The following is a 27,424-nucleotide window of genomic DNA, read 5'->3' on the forward strand; positions in this document are numbered from 1 at the left end:
GCCACAGCAGTCACTGTTACCAACTTCATTTTGATTTTGCTGCACTGTTGCTCCATATAACCTACTAAGTATTTTGCGTTGCCATGTTGCAAATCTGGAGTGCAGAAAATTTTTTCCCGCACTAGAGCGGAAAAGTGATTCTTTGCGTTCTGTAATCAGTGCAGCAATGGCCACTTTCCAACGTAACTGTACGAAAAAATAATTTATTTCTCCTCCTTACTTTCCTTGCCCTATTACCATACGTAAGGAAAGTATTCAACGAAAATATCCATTTATATGAAGATTTGGGTTCATATCACTCATATGAAACAAGGAATAGGGCAGGGCTACTTAGAGTTTAATCAGGTTCAATAACACCTGTACGTTTTCATCTATACAGCGATAAAATTTTATAATGTTTTACCTCCTTCAATCAGGAACCCAGAGATTGTAAAATTAGAAAATAAATTAAAAGCAATTTTGTCAGAAAATAGTATTCATACAATAGATACATTTTTCGAAATAAATCTTGAAGTGGAAAATAGCCTTATTACTTGATTGTTATATTGAGATCAGAGAAAAATTACTTGGTGTAGAAATAGTTATGATGTGTTACTCTTTGTTACCTGGTGTAGAATAGTTATAAAATAACTAAAAGTAAATAACTTAAGTAAATAATTACTTGGTGTAGAAATAGTTATGATGTGTACTCTTTGTTACCTGTGTACGATTGTGACTTATAGTATTTAATAGTTCTATTTATTTGTTGAGTGTCTACTTTTGTTACCATTTGACGTAATGCATTTGATGTTCACTTTTGCTGCTACAATGAAACATTTATTTATTCATTGCTTTCCGAAAAAAATTAAGGTACCCCAATTTCTAAATTTCTATACGTTTCAAGGTCCCCTGAGTCCAAAAAAGTGGTTTTTGGGTACTGGTGTGTGTGTGTGTGTGTGTGTGTGTGTGTGTGTGTGTGTGTGTGTGTGTGTGTGTGTGTGTGTGTGTGTGTGTGTGTGTGTGTGTGTGTGTATGTGTGTGTGTGTCATGGCGAAAATGAGGTGAAAAACAGGATTTCTCGCAATTTTCTCGAAAACGACTTCAACGATTTTGATCAAATTGTTACCTCATTGATAAGCTCTATCAATTGCCACGAGTCCTTTATCTGTGAAAATTCCAGTAGCTCCGCCCCATCTATGCAAAGTTTGATTTTAGATTTCCAATTATCAGGCTTCAGATACAATTTAAACAAAAAATTCCAAGTGGAAAAGATTGAGCATGAAAATCTCTACAATTGGTGTTTAGTAAAATTTTCATCTATGATTGAAAATAAGCTCGAAATTCGAGAAAGTGTGATTATTCAATTGCAAACTGTTGGCAACTGTTGATTCTATTAATGATTCACTATGAAGAGATAGCAGACCTCGTGTGTCTCCAGCGTTATTGTCCTGTCACCAGCTGGCTCAGATCTTTGAATAGTAGACTTGAGATGCTCGTGAACACTAGCGTCAGGTATCCAATTTTCATAACTGCAAGGAAAGTTGTGTGAGTGCACCACACCAAATTTTTTAAATTAGTGCTTGTCGCTTATTACTGACTGCCATAATTAGGTTCACGTTATAATGATAGAGAAGTAAGATCGGAGAACATCTTTGTCTATTCACTGCCTTCTATTTATAGAGGATAGTTATCACCAGTAATCTGAAGTAATATTAAGGCCAAGTTGCACAAAAGCCGGTTAAATTTTAATCTTGATTAATTCAATGAGAACCAATTGGAGAAACGTCTTATCAAGACGGCCTTCTCTGATTGGTTATCGTGAAATTAATCACGGTTGAAATTAACCGGCTTCAGTGCAACTTGGCCTTAATATTACATCAGATCACCTGTAATAACTAACCATCCTCTATAAAAGACAATGTCAAGGCAGAGAATGAACAACAATGTTCTCCGATCTTCCTCCTCTTGCATTATAACGTGGACCTAAATATGGCAATCAGTAACTGATCATTCTTGTTTGGAATGAAAAATCTTATTTGTGAAGGAAATGTATGCTTCAATGATCAAATAATGAATTTTCATGACTTAGATTGAATATTTTTTTTGTTTAATAATATTTTTTTATTTTTTGAAACGATGTGGCAACATTTCGGTGCTAGGAAAGGATAGCGCTATCTGCTTTGGGGAATGATAGACAAGGATAGCATGTTATGAGCTCTGGCTGAAACTTTTTTGTTTTCTTTATCTTTATAAAAAATCTGGTGTGGCGCACTCACACAACTTTCCTTGCCGTTATGGAAATTGATCACCTGACGCTAGTGTTCCCGCGCATCTCAAGTCTACTATTCAAATATTTGAGCCAGCTGGTGACAGGGCAATAACGCTGGAGACACACGAGGTCTGTTATCTCTTCATAGTGAATCATTTAATAGAATCAACAGTTGCCAACAGTTTGCAATTGGATAATCACATTTTCTCGAATTTCGAGCTTATTTTCGATTTTAATTGTAGAGATTCTCATGCTCAATCTATTCCACTCGAATTTTTTTGTTTGAATTGTATCTGAAGCCTGATAATTGAGAATCTAAAATCAAACTTTGCATGGATGGGGCAGAGCTCCTGAAATTTTTACAGATATGGGACTCATGGCAGTTGATAGAGCTTATCGATGACTATTTCAGGTATGAATTTAATCAAAATTGTTGAAGCAGTTTTCGAGAAAATCGCGAAAAACCCTGTTTTTGACAACATTTTAGCCGCCATCTTGAATCGCATTTGATCGAAATTGTTCGTGTCTGACTCTTATATTGTAAGGACCTCACGTTCCAAATTTCGAGTCATTCCGTTGATTGGGAGATGAGATATCGTGTACACAGTCACACATACACTCATACACACACACACACACACACACACACACACCACACACACACACACACCACACACACACACACATTCAGACCAATACCCAAAAAAGTCCACTTTTTTGGACTCAGGGGACCTTGAAACATATAGAAATTTAGAAATTGGGGTACCTTCATTTTTTTCGGAAAGCAATACTTTCCTTACCTATGGTAATAGGGCAAGGAAAGTAATAATGCTATAGTGAGGTTCACGTCATAATGGCAGTGTTTGATTAGCAATGGCATTGCTATCCTTGTCTATCATTCAACAAATCGGATAGCGCTATCTCTTTCTTGCTTTTCTCTGTTGCCAGATCGTCTTTGAACAATGTATGATTGATAATTAACTAACAAAATATTTCATCTTAACTATGAAATTATCGAAAAAATATAATTTCTTGCTGAATAAAGTAAGATTAAGGTGTAAATCAGTTTTGGGAGAGAACCTGTTGTTATCACCTGGATTGTATTTGTATATGTTTAGATAAATTAAATCAAATTGATTCTTACAGACAGCCTTTTTCCGAAAGCGCCCTCTCTGATAGGCTTAATCACGATTAAAATTTAACGGACTTCTGTGTAATCGGGCCTCTATAAGTTTATTAAACTACAATGATAGATTAATTTGTAATTATATTCGGCTCAGCTTTGCTGGGGATGATATTATAGTCTATAGTCATGTATTCTATGGTGGGAATGATTGTCATATTTACTGTATTTTTATATATATATATATATTTTTATATTCTTTGTTTATTTTTTGTATAATTTTTTAAAAATATATTTCTGTTATTATCAGGTATTCCCCAAATTCTGATGGGAGTGGCTCTGATGGCTTTTGGAATAGCCCCCCAGGCGCCCCCTGCGCCCCCCAGGCGAGGCCGGAGAAGGCCACGAGATGATGGCGAGGGAGAAGGCGCGGAGCCTCCCCTACGCCGTGCCCGCGTCCTCACTGAGTGAGTAACCTACACAACCTTACTTTTCTCTCTCTTTCTATCTCTTCTATATATCACAGAATTATTATTATTTTTGTGATTCTTCTTGTCTCTTCTGTCACAAAGTAAAATTGTGACAAGAAAGTAGTTAATAATATTATTGAAAGACGCTCGGCTATCAGCAAAGCTAGCCGACCGCGGAGATAAGGAAGGTACCGATGGAGCACCATCTTCGGCGCATCGAGACGATTTCCACCGCCTCTGGCGGCAGCACAACTCCATCCCCTCCACTTTGGGGGAGTATTTAAACGCCGGACGAGCCTTAGTCCACAGCATTCCGCTCACAACCTTCCTGCTCCTTGTACAGCGGCCCGTTGGCTGCCGTACGTCCCTAACCTTCCATCTCCCTAGGGCACAGCGGACCGTTGTCTGCCGCCCCTGTCCTCCCATCTCCCTAGGGCACAGCGGACCGTTGTCTGCCGTCCCTGTCATCCCATTTCCCCAGGGCACAGCGGACCGTTGTCTGCCGTCCCAGTCCTCCCATTTCCCCAGGCACAGCGGACCGTTGTCTGCCATCCCTGTCCTTCCATTCCCCCAGGGCACAGCGACCGTTGTCTGCCGTCCTGTCCTTCCATTCCCCCAGGGCACAGCGGACCGTTGTCTGCCGTCCCTGTCCTTTTATCTCCCTAGGGCACAGCGGACCGTTGTCTGCCATCCTGTCCTCCCATTTCCCCAGGGCACAGCGGACCGTTGTCTGCCGTCCCTGTCCTTCCATTCCCCCAGGGCACAGCAGACCGTTGTCTGCCGTCCCTGTCCTTTTATCTCCCTAGGGCACAGCGGACCGTTGTCTGCCGTCCTGTCCTCCCATTTCCCCAGGGCACAGCGGACCGTTGTCTGCCGTCCCTGTCCTTCCATTCCCCCAGGGCACAGCGGACCGTTGTCTGCCGTCCCTGTCTTTCCATTTCCCCAGGGCACAGCGGACCGTTGTCTGCTGTCCCTGTCCTTCCATTCCCCCAGGGCACAGCGGACCGTTGTCTGCCGTCCCTGTCCTTCCATTCCCCCAGGGCACAGCGGACCGTTGTCTGCCGTCCCTGTCTTTCCATTTCCCCAGGGCACAGCGGACCGTTGTCTGCCGTCCCTATTCTTCCTTCTCCGCAGGGCACAGCGGACCGTTGTCTGCCGTCCCTATCTTTCCATCTCCCCAGGCACAGCGGACCGTTGTCTGCCGTCCCTATTCTTCCTTCTCCCCAGGGCACAGCGGACCGTTGTCTGCCGTCCCTATCTTTCCATCTCCCCAGGGCACAGCGGACCGTTGTCTGCCGTCCCTATTCTTCCTTCTCCCCAGGGCACAGCGGACCGTTGTCTGCCGTCCCTATTCTTCCTTCTCCCCAGGGCACAGCGGACTGTTGTCTGCCGTCCCTATCTTTCCATCTCCCCAGACTTCGACTTGCCTCCTTCCCCCGCCCACATTACGACTGAGCTAAGTCATCCAGGAGCAACACCTGGGTATCAATCACCGACCTCTGAAGCTACTCAGGGTGTACGTGATACTTCTATTTATAAAATTTTCCCCCTGGCACCCCAGGGCCCCTCAAATTCCTGGGACACATTCAAGTTTGCTTTGTTCAAAAAATGTATTTGGCTTAACTCACACTTACGCGACTCAGGTCGAGAAGAGACTGGACTCTAGTGGAGTGCATTTGTGTTTTCAAATGGTGACGTCGCGGAGACTAGAATCAACTGGTCTGAGTGTCACCATTTGGAAACACAACATGCTCTCCACTATAGTCGAGTCTCTTCTCGACCTGAGTCGCGTAAGTGTGAGTTAAGCCTTATAGTGTAGTCCACGTTATAATGGCAGTGGAGGAAGGTAGCAGAACAGCGTTTCCGATCTTCTGTCTTGTCAATGCCCTCTATAGATGGTAGCTGATACAGGTTTATTGATGTAATATTAACTGTTCATTCTTGTTTACAATAAACAATTATATTTTACAAAGCAAGAAATTTTATTTTCCAATAATTTCATAATAAAGATGAAATATTTTGTTAATTGATTATCAATTCTCAACATTGCTCAAAGACGATCTGGCAACAGATCAAAGCGAGAAAGAGATAGCGCTATCTGCTTTGCTGAATGATTAACAAGGATAGCTATACCATTGCTAATCAAACACTGCCATTATAATGTGGGCATCACTATAGAAGCTTTTTTGTTCAGCACGCCATGATTAGTCTATAGCCCATATTACAATTATTTTTTTCTCTTTATAATAACTTGTTTCTACTTTTGAAATTTGTAACTTAGTTTGCTTATTCACAAGTTTTTATAGATAACTTAAGCTGCGTGTACACCGGAGCTATTAACAAAATGTTAATAACTTAATTTTCATAGATTCTATCAGACTGAACGAAACTTGTCAAACTCTTATGTTCATCATGTGTATGATAAGTTATGTTCAATCTAATAGAATCTATGAAGATAAGGTTATTAACATTTTGTTAATAACTTTGGTGTAAACGCAGCTCAAATCTATGAAAAGTACAAAATCTCCTGACGCTGAGAGACAGAAGGGTTTGATGATTATGAAGAAGGAGAAGAAGAAGAAGAAGAAGAAGAAGAAGAAGAAGAAGAGGAGGTTTGCTTATATAAAATTACCTCTTTTGTATATCTAGTCTATTTATAAGTATATATATTTTTTTAATTTCGCATTTCTTTAATAATATGTAATGTTTTTAAATGCAATATGTTCGTCAAGACCTGGCATATAATAAATAAATCAATGATCTCTTTCTCTCTCTCTCTCTCCTCTCTCTCTCTCTCTCTCTCACTCTCTCTCTCTCTCTCTCTCTCTCTCTCTCTCTCTCTCTCTCTCTCTCTCTCTCTCTACCCTCTCTGAGAATGGACTTCTTAAGGTCCAAACTTCACCGTTTCATGTGAAAACATTACAGTAGTATCTTAACTTTTTTCATCATTATTCTTGCTCAATATTATTGTAGAACTCATTAGTTTAATATGATTCACCATGTCATTTTACCGCTACTGGTATTTATTTTCAACGCTAGAACGTAAGTTGAATTATGTTTTGTTAAACACATGAATAAAGGAATCTGAATCTGAATCTTCCACTTTTTCCTCTCTTCTATATAATTATCACAGATTATAATTATTCACCTCTCTCATTTCATCTCTTATGTTTTGTTAAACACATGAATAGAGGAATCTGAATCTGAATCTTCCACTTTTTTGTCTCTTCTATATAATTATCACAGATTATAATAAATTATTTACCTCTCTCTTTTCATCTCTTCCAACATATTACAGTATCACAACTATTTTTCTCCACTTTCTTGTCGTTCTCATCTTCATCTCCATATCTATTACAGAATTATGATAATTATTTTCTCTCTTCTATATAATACAGTAGGCTATAATAGCTATCTTTGTTTCTCTTCTTATCTCTAAATTTATAATAATTCTATTTCAATTTGAGTGCGTAAATTATTTGCCAGTTTTACAGTGCAGCTTGAGAACATGTATTTCATTCTGATCCTATCAATATAATAAATCAATTGAGTTAACATTCATCCTTACAACTTATTTGACAAATCTAGATGCATTTTCCAGATGATATATTTTTCATGATTTCCATACCTTCCTATGTATTCTAGTTTCCAATAGATGCATTTTCCAGATGATATCTTCTCTATGATTTCCATACCTTTCCAATTATATATTGAAATATAATTAAATATATTCTAGTTTCAAATAGATGCATTTTCTATCTCCATTTGGATACTTTTATGATTTCAATTCCTTCTCATTAAATTCTAGTTTCTAATAGATGAATTTTTTAGCTGAATGAGGTGACGATCCTCATAACTGCCCGTTCCCAGCGTTCACTCATAATTTAGGTAGGTTCCGAACCATACGAGGTGAGTGATAGTGACTAGGGGAACAACGCTAGCATGGGTGATTGACAACGTTAACATAGATTAATCGAGAATCTTAACATAGACGACGTTAACCTAGAGTATTTGATAACGTTAACATAGACTAATGACAATGTTAACAAAGATTAATCGAGAATCTTAACATGGAGTAATTTACGAATTTAACATAGAGTAATTGATAACGTTAACATAGAGTAATGACAATGTTAACATAGATTAATCAAGAATCTTAACATAGAGTAATTCACGACGTTAACCTAGAGTATTTGATAACGTTAACATAGAGTAATGACAATGTTAACAAAGATTAAACGAGAATCTTAACATGGAGTAATTTACGACGTTAACATAGAGTAATTGATAACGTTAACATAGAGTAATGACAATGTTAACAAAGATTAATCGAGAATCTTAACATGGAGTAATTTATGACGTTAACATAGAGTAATTGATAATGTTAACATAGAGTAATGACAATGTTAACATAGATTAATCGAGAATCTTAACATAGAGTAATTAACGACGTTAACATAGAGTAATTGATAACGTTAACATAGAGTAATGACAATGTTAACATAGATTAATCGAGAATCTTAACGTAGAGTAATTAACAATGTTAACATAGTTTGATTGACAGCATTACCATAAAAACTTCTAACATTAACATAGAATAATTGACTGTACTCACTCACTCTTATCATAGAGAAACACTAGCATAAGTAGATATCCCATGGTATAGGGAATTTATGTCGCAGCTTACTGTTATCTCAAGCCGATTACTGTCGACTATTGTCAATTTTCACTGTTTTGTTGAGGTGATAGTGTATAAACGGCACAATTTGAGAGACTATCAGCGTTACACAGCTGTATAGGAAAGAACTACGTGAACTATCGGCTTGGGATAACAGTAAAAGTTGTGACATAAACGCCCTATACCATGGGATATCTAATTAAAGATGGTGGCTACTAATTTTTTTTTTTTGAATTATGACATTGGAGGAAAAACTAGGCTGAGCCTGTACTGTTTCTCTCAAAAAATTTTGATAAAGTGTTAATGTACTTATGCTATTGTTTCTCTATGCTCTTATTCTCTGTGTAAAGTATTGACACAATAGAATATATCATCAAGTTTTCTGATAGAATGAAAAGGTAGTTGATAATATATATACAACTTGATATATTTCCAATCATGTTTCAGTAATTTATAGCAGAAGCATACAGAGTGAGTCATATGTATGGGAACCCTTCAATAAGTTGGAGACTGTTGTAGATATTTATTAATTTATGATGTTAACATAGAGTAATTGATAAAATTAACATAGAGTAATGACAATGTTAACATAGAGTAATTGATAAAATTAACATAGAGTAATTTATGACGTTAACATAGAGTAATTGATAACATTAACATAGAGTAATGACAATGTTAACAAAGATTAATCGAGAATCTTAACATAGAGTAATTTACGACGTTAACATAGAGTAATTGATAACGTTAACATAGAGTAATGACAATGTTAACATAGATTAATCAAGAATCTTAACATAGAGTAATTTACGACGTTAACATTGAGTAATTGATAACGTTAACATAGAGTAATGACAATGTTAACAAAGATTAATCGAGAATCTTAACATGGAGTAATTTACGACGTTAACATAGAGTAATTGATAATGTTAACATAGAGTAATGACAATGTTAACATAGATTAATCGAGAATCTTAACATAGAGTAATTAACGACGTTAACATTGAGTAATTGATAACGTTAACATAGAGTAATGACAATGTTAACATAGATTAATCGAGAATCTTAACGTAGAGTAATTAACAATGTTAACATAGTTTGATTGACAGCATTACCATAAAAACTTCTAACATTAACATAGAATAATTGACTGTACTCACTCACTCTTATCATAGAGAAACACTAGCATAAGTAGATATCCCATGGTATAGGGAATTTATGTCGCAGCTTACTGTTATCTCAAGCCGATTACTGTCGACTATTGTCAATTTTCACTGTTTTGTTGAGGTGATAGTGTATAAACGGCACAATTTGAGAGACTATCAGCGTTACACAGCTGTATAGGAAAGAACTACGTGAACTATCGGCTTGGGATAACAGTAAAAGTTGTGACATAAACGCCCTATACCATGGGATATCTAATTAAAGATGGTGGCTACTAATTTTTTTTTTTTGAATTATGACATGGAGGAAAAACTAGGCTGAGCCTGTACTGTTTCTCTCAAAAAATTTTGATAAAGTGTTAATGTACTTATGCTATTGTTTCTCTATGCTCTTATTCTCTGTGTAAAGTATTGACACAATAGAATATATCATCAAGTTTTCTGATAGAATGAAAAGGTAGTTGATAATATATATACAACTTGATATATTTCCAATCATGTTTCAGTAATTTATAGCAGAAGCATACAGAGTGAGTCATATGTATGGGAACCCTTCAATAAGTTGGAGACTGTTGTAGATATTTATTTATTTATTATTTTTACAAAGAAGCACTGATTGGGGAGAAAAACTAAGGATACTCCTTGTACTATTTCTCTCCCAAATTTAGATAAAATTTTAAAAGTCCAAAATAGGGTAATAGATATAATACTGTAACTTTCAGGATAAGTTATTGGTCAAATACTCTACCTTTTGACGTACAACGAAATATCAACCCTTCATAAGGGGGCCACCTAGGGGTTGTAACTCAAATATCTCAGAAGTAAACACTCATCGTGTGGTACATTATTCTAAAGACTTTTGTAAAACAAGAAAAATGGCATCGATAGAAATGCTCTATGATACTTTTATCCAAATAACGGCTGATTGAAGTTTCAGTTTTAGAAAAAATAATCGACAAAGCTCAATCAGCCGCCATTTTTGATAAAAGTATCATACAACATTTTCATTGATTTCAATTTTCATGTTTTAGAAAGGCCTTTAAAATGATATAACACACAGTGGGTGTTAACATCCAAAATATTTGAGCTACACCCCCTAATTTCCATAAAAACTAAAACTTTAATCAGCTGCCATTTTGGATACAAGTATCATAGAACATTTTTATTGATGTTACTTTTCTTGTCCGGGAAAGTCCTTCAATATGATATACCACACAATGAGTGTTAACATCCAAAAAATTTGAGTTACACCCCCTAATTTCCATAAAAACTAATACTTCAATCAGCCGCCATTTTAGATACAAGTATGATAGAACATTATTATTGATGTTCTAAAAAGGCCTTCAAAATGAAATACCACACAATGGGTGTTTACATTTAAAATAATCGAGTTACAACCCCTAAGTCAACCTCTCATAAGGGGTTGAAATTCAGTTGTACGTCAAAAGGAAGAGTATTTGACCAATAACTTATCCTGGAAGTTATAGTATTATATCTACAACAGTCTTAAATTTATTGGAGGGTTCCCATACATATGACTCACTCTGTATATCATAGAGAAACAATAGCCTAAGTAGATATCCCATGGTATAGGGCGTTTATGTCGCAACTTTTACTGTTATCTCAAGCTGATAGTCCACGTAGTTCTTTCCTATGCAGCTGTGTGACGCTGGTATCTCTGAAATTGTGCCGTTCATACATTCTCACCCCAACAAAACAGTAAAAATTGACAATAATCGACAGTAATCGGCTTGAGATAACAGTAAAAGTTGCGACATAAACGCCCTATACCATGGGATATATACTTAAGCTATTGTTTCTCTATGGTATAACTCACTCAACGTCAACATACAATAGAAAGCATAAAATTAACATAGAGCATAGCACAGAACGCATCCAATATTCACATAAGGTCGTTAACATGAGCTGGGACAATGCACTTCTAATTTTCTTGAGAATATTAACACAATTTGCATCAACTAACTTTCACTGAACCGATCGAAATGATCATCAGTTATTTAACACAAGGCAAGATATAGGAATAAAGGAAATTTTCATGTGGATTTCACTAACTCGAGGTGGTAGAATATATAATTAATTTCTAATTGTGTTAGAATTAGTAAGGTTCCGTTTTTTCTTCCACTGCTATATCTGTATTCAATCATAGAGAAAATATAGCATGCGAAGATCTATTATATATCATGATATAGGTCGTTTATGTTCCAATTTCCAGCTGATTACTCTGTCGACTACTGTCTATGATAAATGTTTATTTCACCGTCCTTATAGATCCTACTAGTAGGTCTGTGAACAGTAGACCTCGCGCTCAGTGAGTTACATTGCCTTGTTGTTATGTTTTCTCAAAAATCAATAAATAATTTATCAATTTAAAATGTCTAGAGAAAATCCTAAATAAACATAGAGCTTTCTGTCCTATCGTACCGTGACGTGTCGTCCTGGAATGTGAGTGTGAGCGCTGTTATCAGGTCTGGCTGCAACTGTCTCCAACGTTGATGGAAAGATACATTTTCAAGATGTTCGATGTTTCTGAACGGGTAGTATTATAGTCCACTAGACAGCTGATTTATGATGAATAATTCTATAGTCTGATTTTTACTCTAATATTGGCGTATGAAGGAGGCTCCTTTTTCCTTTCATATTATCCTTGAAATGCAAAATTTTCAAAAACCTTGTATATACGTCGACGCGCAATTTAAAAAGGAACATAACTGCCAAATTTCATGAAAATCTATTACCGCGTTTCGCCGTAAATGCGCAACATATAAACATTTAAACATTCAAACATTAAGAGAAATGCCAAACCGTCGACTTGAATCTTAGACTTCACTTCGCTCGGTCAATTAAATCAAACTGAGCTTAACAAACACATATGCACATCAAGTGTATGACCAGTTATGTTCAATCTAATAGAATCTATAAGGAAGGAAAATGAACATTTATAATAGACAGTAGTCGACAGTAAACTGCTGGAAATTGGAACATAAACAACCTATATCATATCGTCGCATGCTATATTCTCTCTTCATGTTTATTTCACCGTCCTTATAGATCCCATTAGATTAAATGGAGCTTGATAAACACATATGAATATCATGTGTATGACCAGTTATGTTCAATCTTATATAATCTATAAGGACGGAAAAATGAACATTTTGGTAATAACTTTGGTGTAAAAGCAGCTTCAGAATCAGAACAGAACAAACATTTTAGATCTAGATAAAATGATGATAAAACTTTTGTAAAAACATGAGAAAAAATTCAAATTCTTAAAATATAGAGAATAAAACACTTAAATTTCGAGCACGAAAATATATTTTTATCATAGCTACATAACTATTATTCCAGTTTCTGCGACTTGATTTTTGTAAACTTCTCAGAGTCTTGAAACTTTTGTAGAAACATGAGACAAACTTCAAATTCTCAAAATAGAGAATAGAAACACTTCAATTTCGAGCTTGAAAACAGTTATTTGTGCAACTAGTGCGCAAAGTGACAGTTTGCTGCACCGAAAGAAACTTTTACGCCCTCGCCTACGGTTCGGGCGGGATGGTTTCTTGAGTGCAGCAGAGGAACTTTGCGCACGTATTCCACATTTAATTTTTCCTACAGTTACCATTGAATATGAAAAGAGTGGGTAATTATGAGTAAAATTCCCTGAAATCCATCAAATGTTTTTCTGTGTAATTTTATTATTAATAAATAAAATTGAATAATAATGTAGTAGTAAATGAATGAAGGCGGCACTCATGTGGTGACTGTCATTGTCCTCATTGTCCTTAATATTAGTATAACATGCACCACAACACTTTACCACAGTCATTGTTACCAACTTAATTTTTGTTTTCGTGCACTAATCCTCCATATAACCCACCAACTATTTTGCGTTGCCATGTTGCAAATCTGGAGTGCAGAAAAAATTTTTCCTACAGTTACCTTGAAAATTGACGATTCCTGCACTGATTACAGAACGCAAAGATTCACTTTTCCTCTCTAGTGCGGGAAAAATCTTTTCTGCACTCCAGATTTGCAACATGGCAACACAAAATAGTTGGTGGGTTAAATGGGTTAAAGGTCGCGCGCTTGTCGGTTCAGCCATCTTGTTGTGTTCAGCCATTTTGCAGCTCGGTTCAGCCAACAAGCTGCTGGCGTGTATGTTGAATGTGAATTTTTTGTTCTATCTGTATTTTTTCTGATTCTTGAATGAATAAAAATGAGAATTTTGGCTGAGAATTTTCAACTTCAATTGGATTATTAATTTTTTAATGAATTAAGATTGTTATTAATAACAGCATCACACACACAAACATTTGATGGATTTCAGCCATCATTTCACCCATAATTATTCATTTTTCATATTCAATGGTAACTGTAGGAAAAGTTTAATGTGAAATACGTGAGCAAAGTTCCTCTGCTGCACTCAAGAAGCCATTCCGCCCTCGCCTACGGCTCGGGCGTGAACGTTTCTTTCGGTGCAGCAAACTGTCACTTTGCGCACTAGTTGCACAAATAACTATTCCCGCACTAGAGCGGAAAAGTGATTCTTTGCGTTCTGTAATCAGTGCAGGAATGGCCACTTTTCGAGGTAACTGTAGGAAAATATATGTTCATCATAGCTGCTACATAACAGCTATTATTCCAGTTTCGGCATTTTGATTCACTCTATTTTTCACTAAGTTAGGTGTACAATTTATTATTGTTTATCAGAAGGAAATTAATCATCCTATAGGAAGCAGTTATGATAAGTAATAGATTATTTACACATGACTCATCTAGAGGTATGACATCTCATTCCTTTAGATAATTCGGCTTCATCCTTAAGCACCATTTCAATTTGAACCTCACTTGACAAATTTGTTGAATTTTTCTCGGATTGTCTTGAAATTCGCTATTATGACATTTGATATTTTAACATTTTGATGGTACATCCAATTTCTAAACCTTGGCAAATTCTGTTTAATTTTTCAGAGATGAACAACGAATGCACGACGGAATGTGTAAGTATAAGCATTTCTCTCTCTATTTTCTTTCTCTTTCTCTTTCTTTTCTCTTCATCTTCCTCTCTCTCCTTCTCCTTCTCCTTTTCTTCCTCTTCCTCTTCCTCTTCTTTGTCCTTCTCATCTTCCTCTTCATCTTCCTCTTCCTCTTCATCTTCCTCTTCCTCATCATTTTCGTCTTCCTCTTTCTCTTTCATTTCCTCTTCCTTTCTCTCTTTCTCTTTTTCTTTCTCTTTCCTTTTCTCTTCCTCTTTCTCCTTCTCTTTCTTTTTCCAATATTCATTCACTCTATTCATTCTATAACTCTTTTCCTCCTCCACCTCCTCATGTTCCTCCTTCTCCTTCTCTTTATCTATAGTGAGGTCCACGTTATAATGGCAGTGAAAAGTGAAAAAATTGCAGTGTCACTGCCTTCTATATAGAAGGTAGCTGATATCAGCAAGACTGATGAAATATTAGATGTCCATCCTGTTTGAAAAAATTCTTATATTTTATTCGTCAAAAGAATCACATTTTATACATTTTATTCTTCAAGAGAATATACTTTTCAATGATTAAATCATTAACTTCTCCAGTTGAGAAAGAATATTTAGTTAATCTATTGAATGGAAAGACAGTTCATCAGAGATTGACAATGGTGTAGGCCTAACAACCGAAACCGGTCTTTCTAAATTTCAATAAAATTTGTGGTTTTTTGACAATTTCTTGGTTTTTTTCATTCAATATGTATAATTACCACAATATCAACTTCTCAACTACATAAATAGATAATTTCGTTAATTTATCATATTGGAAATTGGACTCTTTGATGAGAAAAGTGGAATCTTACCCTCATTCTTTTTTGAAACTTTTATTTGTAAAAATTTGGGAGAAGACAGTATTGGGATATGCCTGCTGTCTTCTCCCAATCATATTATATATTATAATTATGATTTGTGATTGTCAATGACAATGAAATAGATAGATAAATGAATAAATAAATAAATGGATAAATAAATAAATGGATAAATATATAAATGAATAAATGAATAAATAAATGAATAAATGAATAAATGAATAAATGAATAAATGAATAAATGAATAAAGAATAAATGAATAAATGAATAAATGAATAAATGAATAAATGAATAAATGAATAAATGAATAAATGAATAATGAATAATGAATAAATGAATAAATGAATAAATGAATAAATGAATAAATGAATAAATGAATGAATGAATAAATGAATAAATGAATGAATGAATAAATGAATAAATGAATAAATGAATGAATAAATGAATAAATGAATAAATGAATAATGAATAATGAATAAATCAATAAATCAATAAATCAATAAATCAATAAATGAATGAATGAATGAATGAATAAATGAATGAATAAATAAATGAATGAATGAATAAATGAATAAATGAATGAATGAATGAATGAATAAATGAATGAATGAATAAATGAAAAAATGAATGAATGATTAAATGGATAAATTAGTACTAGGAGAACTAGGATTCACATTATTACTATTTAGGGCTCTTGTTTGGATTGAGTAACAATATAACAATAATTTCCATTCAATATTTGTTCTATTTTCCCGTTTGAACATTTGTTGTGAAAGTCGAAAATTTACATTCTTAAGATTCAAATTCAAATTCAAATTGTTTTATTAATAAAATATTACATATTCACAAAATATAAAATTGTTATAAATTACATGAATAAATTCTCCCTGCCTGGATGATAATTTGTCCGTGTGCAGGGAGGAGTAAAGATGGTTTTAACAGAATGTTAAGAACTTAATCCTCATAGATTCTATTAAATTGAACGGAACTTGACAAACACATATGTTCATCATGTGTATGATGAGTTATTTTCAATCTTGAAGAATCTAAGAGGATTAAGTTATTAACATTATGTTGATAACTTTGGTGTAAACGCAGCTTTAAGCTCAACCACAAGTCCAAATTCAAATAGAGTAGGCATATTTTTTTTTTTAGAGTATGTATATTTCTCGTGAATGTATGTATCTGATAGATATTTACAGAATTCAGGTTTTTGAATAATCATGTGATTACAAATATTCAATTATCGTGCTACCGAATAGATCAATCAAACAAGTATCCTATATGCTATAATAACCCTGGAAATATTAGTGTAGTATTACATATCAAATACGACATTTGTAGTCTCCTTTCATCCAGGAACAATACCCTAAGATTTTCGACTCTACTTCTGAAACATCCTGTTTATAAATTATATTCAATTCAATGTTCCTGTTACTGATGAAACTTCTCTCTATGCCGATGTTTGTACCTTGCTATTTAAGGTCGTGCAAAGGCTAAAAAAAAAATCTCTACTGGTGATATTTTCCAAAGTTTTTCGATTTGTATATTATCAAGCTACTGTATCAAAATGGAAAAAGTTTTTCTCAGGAAACATTTTTTCCGACCATTACTTTATGAGATATGAGCGTCTAAAGTTTAAATTTTTGTGTAGTTTCACTTTTTTTAGTTTTTTTTTCATTCAAAGTTTAAATTTTTGGGACATAAAATTTCAAATTCGGTAAGATATAAATCTATGAGATTCAGAGGATAGATTCTTCATGGTATTGTTGATCGAATAAAACAAAAACTTTCTGAAAATATCAATTTTTGAGAAAATCATTCAATTTACCAAAAATATTGAATGAAAAAGACTAAGAAATTGTCAACTAAGCCACAGATTTATTAATACTTAATACTGATAGAAAACTACCAATCTAAGATATTTAGAAAAGTATCAATAACAATAAATCTGTGGTTTTTGACAATTTCTTAGTATTTTCTAGAAAAAAACTAAGAAATTGTCAACTAAATTGTCAAAAATCACAATCAATACTTAGATACTTAGAAAAGTATCAATAAATCTGTGGTTTTTGACAATTTCTTAGTCTTTTCTAGAAAAAGACTAAGAAATTGTCAACTAAATTGTCAAAAACCACAGATTTATTGATACTTTTCTAAGTATCTTAGATTGATAGTTTTCTAAGATACTTAGAGAAGTATAAATTAATCTGTGGTTTTTGACAATTTCTTAGTCTTTTCCATTCAATATGAATAATTACCACAATATCAACTTCTCAACTACACAAAAAAACCAAGAAAAATTTTTAGTTGAGTTATTTCTGGTATTTTTGGTGAAATTGAATAACTTACTCAAAAATAAATATTTTCAGAAAGATTTTGTTTTAATGAATCAACAATACCGTGAAGAATTTATCCTCTGAATCTCATGGATTTATCTCTTACCGAATTTGAAATGTTGTCTCAAAAATTTTAACTTTAGGCGCTCATATCTCAGAAAGTAATGATTGAAAAAAAATGTTTCCTGAGAAAACTTTTTCCATTTTGATACAGTAGCTTGATAATATACAAATCGAAAAACTTTGAAAAATATCACCAGTAGAGAGTTTGTTTTTAGCCATTGCACGGTCTTAAATAGCAAGGTACAAACATCGGCATAGAGAGAAATTTCATCAGTGACAGGAACATTGAATTCAATATAATTTATAAACAGTGTGTTTCAGAAGTATAGTCGAAAATCTTAGGGTATTGTTCCTGGATGATAGGAGACTACAAATGTCGTATTTGATATTTAATACTATGTAATCTTTGGAAACCCTTTTCATTCTGATAGCTTGATGGAAAACTTTGAAAAATTACACCAGTAGAAAGTTTATTTTTAGCCTTTGCGCGGCCTCAAGATAACAGATCTCTTAGACATGATAAGATCTGATAGACAAGGACAGCAGCACTAATGTTAATCAAATACTGCCATACCTACTTGAAGCTCGCTTCATGAATATTGGTGTTGTGTTTGATTGTAGATGTGTGAATTATTTGTTTGTTTGTTTGTTTACAGTTTTGCCCGGAGACATTATTTTCGGGAGAATAGGAAAATTGCCCTTCCTCCCGGCGATCATCGTACCGGAGGAAGGGAGGGCCAATGAAACGGCCTATCACCGAGTCAAACGTGAGTCATCAACTATCTCTCTCTTCTCCCACAATACATTTCAATAAAATAGAAAAATGATAGAGTAGAATTAATCCAATCACTATACAGAGTGAGTCATATGTATGGGAACCCTTCAATAAGTTGGAGACTGCTGTAGATATACTCTCAGAATAAGTTATTGGTCAAATGAGGGCTGTGTAGATGCAAAAGTCACACTCTCCATTGTTTTGCAAAATTGAGTTCTGTTATTCCTATGGCTGTGTTCGTATTTTGGAGTATAATATTAAAATATATACAACTTCTTAGATAGTTTCTAGGGTTCTTTCAAAAAAAATCTGGTGTGGCACACTCACACAACTTTCCTTGCCGTTATGAAAATTTATCACCTGACGCTAGTGTAGCGTCTACTATTCAAAGATATGAGACAGCTGGTGATAGGTCAATAACGCTGGAAACAGACGAGGTCTGCTATTTCTTGTTTTAGAAAGGCCTCTAGAATGATGTATTACATAATGGGTGTTTACATGTGAAGTATTCGAGTTACAACCCCTTATGAGGGATTGAAGTCCAGTTGTACGTCAAAAGGTAGAGTATTTAACTTATAACTTATCCTGAGAGTTGCAGTATTATATCTACAGCAGTCTCCAACTTATTGAAGGGTTCCCATACATATGACTCACTCTGTATACATTGGTAATATACAGAGTGTTGTGAAAAAAAGGTGCCCATAAGTCAGGGCGTGATTCCTCACAAAAGAAAGAAAACATTTTATTATTAACAAATCCGAATATGCTCAGTTATTAAGCTATACAGAGTGAAAAATATCTTCTGAATTCCAGTTCACCTGCTGGAACGACGCCAAACCGGTAGGCGGCTATTTGTTGGCTGTTAATTAAGATGTACTTTATGTAAAATGAACTGAGAAATTGAATAAAACCGTTTCCAGACCTTTAGCTACAGTGATTGGAGTCAACCATTGTTGATGGTCGGCCAGCTGATAATTGTCCGAGCGAAGTGAGTTCTAAGATTCAAGTCGACGGTATGGTATCCCATTTGTTTGAATGTTTATATGTTGCGTATTCACGGCAAAACGCGGTTATAGATTTTCATGAAATTTGATAGGTATGTTCCTTTTTAAATTGCGCTTCGACGTATATACAAGGTTTTTGGAAATTTTGCATTTCAAGCATAATGAGAGGAAAAAGGAGCCTCCTTCATACCCCAATATTAGAGTAAAAATCAGACTATAGAATTATCCATCATAAATCAGCTGACAAGTGATTACACAGATGTGTGGAGAAGCCAGTCTATTGCTGTATTTCCATAAGGTCTATAGTATCAATCATGCAGGTACTTGTGGATGAGAATACTGCGTGAGGTCTACTGTTCACAGAACTACCAGTAGTTTCAACTTCTTCCAATAGATATCGCAATCGGCAGTGCCATCCAGACGACCGGTTTTTAGTTTTCAGTTTTTGTTGTGAAAGAAGACATTGTCACTAATAACGTGCATTATTGGAATTATTCGGTTTGCAGCTCCTTTAGATGTTTGTGGTGGAAGAATGTTGTGTACATCATGAGTGAAAAATGTTTTTCTCCCATTTTAACATTTTAACATTTCAACATTTCAACATTTTAACATTTTACGGTAACATTTTAACATTTTAACATTTTAACATTTTAACATTTTAACATTTCAACATTTTACAGTAACATTTAAACATTTAAACATTTGAACATTCAAACATTTAAACATTTAAACATTTGAACATTCAAACATTTTAAACATTTAAACATTTAAACATTTAAACATTTAAACATTTAAACATTTAAACATTTAAACATTTAAACATTTAACATTTTAACATTTTAACATTTTAACATTTTAACATTTTAACATTTTAACATTTAAACATTTGAACATTTAAACATTTAACATTTAAACATTCAACATTTTAACATTTTAACATTTAAACATTTGAACATTTTAACATTTCAACATTTTAACATTTAAACATTTAAACATTTAAACATTTAAACATTTGAACATTTAAACATTTAAACATTAAACATTTAAACTTTTAAACGTTTAAACATTTCAACATTTCAACATTTCAACATTTCAACATTATAACATTCAAACATTCAAACATTTAAACATTTAAACATTCAAACATTGACACATTTAAACATTTAAACATTAACATTTAAACATTAAACATTTAAACATTTAAACATTTAAACATTTAAACATTTAAACATTTAAACATTTAAACATTTAAACATTAAACATTTAAACATTAAACATTTAACATTTAAACATTTAAACATTTAAACATTTAAACATTTAAACATTTAAACATTTAAACATTTAAACATTTAAACATTTAACATTTAAACATTTAAACATTTAAACATTTAAACATTTAAACATTTAAACATTTAAACATTTAAACATTTAAACATTTAAACATTTAAACATTTAAACATTTAAACATTTAAACATTTAAACATTTAAACATTAAACATTTAAACATTTAACATTTAAACATTTAAACATTTAAACATTTAACATTTAAACATTTAAACATTTAACATTTAAACATTTAACATTTAAACATTTAAACATTTAACATTTAAACATTTAAACATTCAAACATTAAACATTTAAAATTTAAACATTTAAACATTTAAACATTTAAACATTTAAGCATTTAAACATTCTAACATATAAACATTTAAACATGAAGAGAAATACCAAACCGTCGACTTGAATCTTAGACCTCACTTCGCTCGGTCAACAAATCACTGATTTCGTTATGGCTGCTTTCAAATAGAGAAAAAAAATCTTTTTTTGAAAACAGGGTACTTGATTTTTTTTCATCTATTCATTTAATAATTTCCTGCTGATACAAATTGAGTTTGTTTCTTCATGTTGCAGAAGTAAATACAAAAACAGGATTGGTTTCAAGACATACCTATAGACTGATTTGGCTAGATGGCTCCTACCGCCACACTTGGGTGGGGCGCTCTGCCTGCGCCCCGTTTGCACCGCCCCCCCAAGGTGAGGATGGAAGACAGGCATTGGAACAGCACATCAACACAGTAAGTCTTCCATTGGTTTGTTATCCCACTATAATACTATCTTTAAAATCACTTCACTTTTTACTAAGGGCTACTTTTATTTAATATTAATAAAAATCTGGTGTGGTACACTCACACAACTTTCCTTGCTCATTGAGCTGTAAGCCCCATTCTTAAACGAGAATAATCCAGGGGAATAACATAATGACGATTGGCGGCAAAATATTTGAAACTACGATCACACTTGTGCATTTATGAGTATATATAATCGTTTTCAAAGTACTTTTTCTTTGTGTAAATTGTGAAATTCGATGATATTTTCCAAAAGTCGTCAAAACAGCTGTTCTACAGATGAAATATCTCGTATATGTGTTCTTTTTATGAACTGCTCTACCTACCTAGCACATGCACGAGAAGGAGGTTACAAAGTCCATTTCTCAAGGATGGGGTGGACCCCTCATTAGTTTCCCAGAAAGGAGACTCATGCCAGTTGATAGAGCTGATAAATAACTATACAGGGTATGAATTTGAAAAAAATCGGTCATCATTTTTGAGAAAATTGTGAAAAACATGTTTTTTAGTAATTATCCGCCATTTTTCTCACATACATGACACACACACACTCACACATGCACATATACACACACACACACACACACACACACAAACACACACACACACACGCACACACACACACACACATTCAGACCAATACCCAAAAGGGTCCACTTTTTTGGACTCAGGGGACCTTGAAACGTATAGAAATTTAGAAATTAGGGTACCTTAATTTTTTCGGAAAGCAATACTCTCCTTACCTATGGTATAGGGCAAGGAAGGTAAAAACTCTAAAATTCTGATCAATATGAGATAAATATATGATTCACATATATGTCCCATATGACCAGGTGACACATTCTTGCTATTATTGTGTCAGCAAATTAGAATTGATACAATTTGAATTTGTTCTCAGTACCGGAGGAACAGAAAAGATCGGGCAGCGTTGCGGGTGCCAAGGCGCCTGGAGCAGGTGTGCCGTGAGGGGGTCGAGGAGGCTATCAACTTGAGCCACCTCCCCACGGCAGCCCGGCTTGAAGCCGTCGCGGCCCAACTGACACCACTCCCCGTTGATGACGAGGAGTGGTTGCAGGTTGGCCCCGATGGCCAGGCGCCGAGGCCGGAGCCCCGCCAGGCCCCCGAGCCCATGGAGCTCCCCGAACCCATGGAACTCCCCGAACCCATGGAACTCCCAGAACCCATGGAGCTTCCCGAACCCATGGAGCTACCCGAACCCATGGAGCTCCCCGAACCAGCAGCAGTCGTAAGTCCTCTTCAATAAATGAATCTATTTAGTTGCCAAAAATACAAATAATCTGGTGTGGTACACTCACACAACTTTCCTTGATCATTTAGCTGTAACATTCACCGAGAATAACTTCGAGGAATAATATAATGACGATTGGCAGCTACATATTTAAAACTACCATCATACTATTGTTTTCAGAGTACATATTATTTTCCCTTTGTGAAAATTGTGAAATTCGATGATTTTATTAAAGTTGTCAAAACAGCTGTTCTACAGATGAAATATCTCGACTATGAAAACTTTATTCTCTTGAATTAACTGCTCTACCTACCTAAAGTTAGTAGACTATAACTCATCTATAGTTAGTAGGTTGGTCACTCATCTATAGTATTTTAGCTAAAATGCAATTGGAGTGGGGGAACTGTAGTCGTGACGTAGGCTGTAGTACAGAGTAGGCAAAATATTGCATTCTTGAAAATCATACGGTGACGTATAGTCAAATTATATAACACAAACATTTTCTGACATGCAAGCTTTCTTTACAATAATTATCAAAACATTCAAATGATACAAGCATTTTGCCATATAAAAGCAAAACCCTATCTCCCAACCTTCCCTTTCAAACCCTTAAGGTTTTTTCATCTTCTCGGTAGTGTTTATTTTTCGTAGTTTGGCTATACATCAGCTTGTGAATTTCGGGGATGAGATATTTTGATTCTCGTAGAACATGTGCTCGATACCAGCATGATTGTGTTCAGTGCATTTATATGAATGAAATTTATCGGATTTTTCGGGATCGGTTTAAATTTTTATATAGGATTTTTTATGGGTTAATCTGAAATTATGATGGTATAACGTTGTCCACTAACACTTTTCCAGCTTATTAACTTTTTCGTGTCACGTTTTTAGATTCTTGAAAGACTTATAACTTCATTTTATTCATACAAGTTGAATAAACTTGAAATATTGAACAACATCATTAGAATCGGTGATTCATTCGCTATAAATATGGAGAATTTCACAGTTTTAGATCAATCTTGAGGGGATTGAATGACGATGTTTTTAAAGATAAAGTGAATAAACTGTATGCTCAGTGTAGTTACTCTATCATAATTTTACTACACGTGACGTCACGGTGGCGTTCCCCCCACCACTTCGAATCTTACACCTGTGAGTGATCAACCTTCTGTCTACTAACGTTGCTACCTACCTACAGTAACTATATTACCCACAGTATGGCCTTTGAAATTTTTTTTTTCCCGCCGCTGCCATGAAGATTCCCAATATTTGAATTTTACAATGGAGCTTAGGCTATAGGCGATTATAAGTAAAACCGCTCGCCTTTACTTATTAAAGCATATTTTTGTGATTATTAACTTCGATATAATTTCTTTAATGATTTTTCTATATTCCCAATATAGTTTTGGAACCTGAAATAGTGATTCGTAGATAAAAGTCAATAAAAGGAATTATTCCCCTCGAATCTTGCAGGAATCATTTCAAGGAGCTAGGCATTATCACCGTTCCCTCTCTTTACATTTATGAGGTGATTATGTACCTCAGGAGAAATAAGGCTTCGGCTAGAAATAGTGATTCCTACAGGCATATCAAACCAGAAATAGAGGAGACTTTGCTTCCATGTACCATAGGACAGCTCTTTTTGAAAAGAAGCCAACATATATGGGTCTTGAATTTTTTAGAAAGCTTCATGATGATATGAAAAACGTTGAAGATCTCAATTTATTTGGAAGGAAGTTAAAAGAGTTATTGATGGAAGGTGTATTCTATACCACACAGGAATATATGTGTAGGGAGGGCCCCTTTGTGTGTTGATATGTTTATGTGTATGTATGTATCATGTATGTGTCATGTGTATTTTTTCTTATTGAAAGTAATTTTTTCAAGCATTTTTTTTTTGACAATTCTCATACTCTTCTAAGAGTCTCTGGGAAGATATTAAAAACAAAACAAACAAACAAACAAACATAGATAATAGCGAGTGAAAATGGAAGGTAGGTAACGTAACCTAAAAGCTGAATCTCCAAAAAAATTTTGAAATATGTCATGTTATTGTAATAAATTTTGTTCCATTGACAAAAAATGATGAAGTTCTCATATCTATTTGTAGAAATATGATGGAATTCTCATCACAATAGAATCCATACATTCAAATATTTTGTTTTATTAGTTGACAGCCAATAAGTCTAACAAAAATATTGTAAACACAATATTGGATATAAACTGTAGAAAAGCCAATTGTTCTAGCCATAGTTCTACATAATGATTTTAATAAACATGTGAGCAATTGAATAAGAAAACATATAACCCATAACCATTAATATTAATATTCAGTGATATTTCGAATCTTAAGCTCGTGGTAATGCAACTCTAAATCCATATTTTATCAATAACTATTGACCAATTATTGAACATGTTATGGACAGGGTACTCAGTACTGAAGAGAATCAATAATAGAAGTCAAGACGTACTATACTTAATCAGCACTTAATCACGGTTAAAAACTCCATAAAATGTTATATTTAATTGAGCCGCAAAACGTATTTTGAAATTGGATTATTTGAAGTTCGATCCAAAGATAAATTGAAATTTATCTTTCTGCATATTTATCCAGATCACTGATTCCCAATAAGTTGTCCGCGAAAGCTCTAGAAGTGGTCTGCGATGAGTCCGAAGGAAGAAAAATTAATGTTTCAAGCTTTATTAGTGTTTTTAAAATTTTCTTTATTGCCTTTATTGAAGTATAATCAATTTCCCATCGAAAATGATATATCAAACTCATCGTGAGTTCAAAAAATGTTTACAATCGGTAAAAGAAGTGATAAGCTCCAAATTTCTAATGCTATAAGATGGGACTTGAGAGTTTGTTTGGAATCTTAATGGCGGATTTGTACCATGTGACCGAGCTAACCAATCAGGAGCGTGACAGGCAATGGCCATACTGTGGCTACTATAGTTACTGTATATCTACCTACCTACCTACCTCATGCACGAGAAGGAGGTTACAAAGTCCATTTCTCAAGGATGGGGTGGGACCCCCTGTTAATTTCCGAGGAAGAAATCTGCGTTTACACCAAATTTATTGAAAAAATGTTGATAACTCAATCCTAATAGATTCTATTAGATTAAATATAACTTATCATACACATGATGAACAAATGTATTTGTCAATATCTGTTCAATCTAATAGAATCTATAAGGATTAAGTTATTAACATTTTGTTGTTAACTTTGGTGTAACCTCAGCTTTAGATGTAGAGTTGGGACACAAGTGAGTCAGCATAGTGATATATATATCTAAATCATATTATGATATAGCCTATATAATTATACAGCGTGTCCCACCAAGGTTGTAACAGCCGTTGACCATAGATTCTACTCGACATTTCTGACAAAACATTTTCTGTAAACTCTTTTCCCATCGATCTTAGTTGGAATGATGTATTGATCTGAAATTTGGCAAGAATATTTATGCCATAGAGACTCAACTTTCATAAATAAAATAAAAACTTTCTGATGTGAATATTTGAAAAATGGCGGCCATTTTAAATTGTTGATTGCAAATTTCACGAAAACCGTTCACTTTACACAAAATTCACATGAGACAAAAAGTTAGCAAATTCCATCAAGATTTCAATGATATCTCATTTATCAAGATTGGTCGGAGAATAACATAGAAATTAATTATTTTCGTATTGCATGCATGACCACTTTTCTCAATTTAAACATCAATATTACATTTTTAATTAAAATTATATTCAAGATGAAGCTTTGAAACTCGGTATGGCCATCCAGCTGATTTTACAATGTTTTTCAGATGATCTTGTTTGTTCATGATCATGCATGCTGTACAAAAGTAATTAATTTTTCTGTTATTCTCTGACCAATCTTAATAAATGAGGTAGATACCCTTACAATCTTGATAAAATTTGCTAACTTTTTTGTCTCTTGTAAATTTTCTGTTAAGTGAACGGTTTTCGTGGAATTTGCAATTAACTAGTAGGCTAAATCTGTGAACAGTAGACCTCACGCAGTATTCTCATCCACAAGTACCTGATTGAAACTATATAGACCTTATGGAAATACAGCAATAGACTGGCTTCTCCATACATCTGTGTAATCACTTATCAGCTGATTTAGGATGAATAATTCTATAGTCTGATTTTTACTCTAATATTGGCGTATAAAGGAGGCTCCTTTTTCCTCCTATATTATCCTTGAAATGCAAAATTTCCAAAAACCTTGTATATACGTCGACGCACAATTAAAAAAAAGAACATACCTGTTAAATTTCATGATCTTCTATTATCGCGTTTCGCCGTAAATGTGCAACATAAAA

General features: G+C 34.1%; 1 protein-coding gene across 3 annotated transcripts in view; it reads left to right on the top strand.

Moving 5' to 3' along the window:
- LOC120353892 (pollen-specific leucine-rich repeat extensin-like protein 3) overlaps positions 1-27,424 on the top strand; it is a 56,853-nt gene that overhangs the window by 22,016 nt on the left and 7,413 nt on the right. For 2 of the 3 annotated variants that reach the window (XM_039439331.1, XM_039439333.1), the window contains exons 3-8: positions 3,682-3,838; positions 7,673-7,729; positions 14,666-14,694; positions 18,589-18,699; positions 21,623-21,786; positions 22,736-23,083. In XM_039439331.1, the coding sequence (XP_039295265.1) occupies positions 14,679-14,694; positions 18,589-18,699; positions 21,623-21,786; positions 22,736-23,083 (639 nt within the window). In that variant the 5' untranslated portion in view covers positions 3,682-3,838; positions 7,673-7,729; positions 14,666-14,678. Of the gene's footprint in view, positions 1-3,681; positions 3,839-7,672; positions 7,730-14,244; positions 14,695-18,588; positions 18,700-21,622; positions 21,787-22,735; positions 23,084-27,424 lie in introns of those variants that run through there. The other variant, XM_039439332.1, reaches the window with a different exon arrangement.

The sequence above is a fragment of the Nilaparvata lugens genome, chromosome 12, assembly GCF_014356525.2.
Source record: "Nilaparvata lugens isolate BPH chromosome 12, ASM1435652v1, whole genome shotgun sequence".
In the NCBI taxonomy this organism is placed as follows: domain Eukaryota; kingdom Metazoa; phylum Arthropoda; class Insecta; order Hemiptera; family Delphacidae; genus Nilaparvata; species Nilaparvata lugens.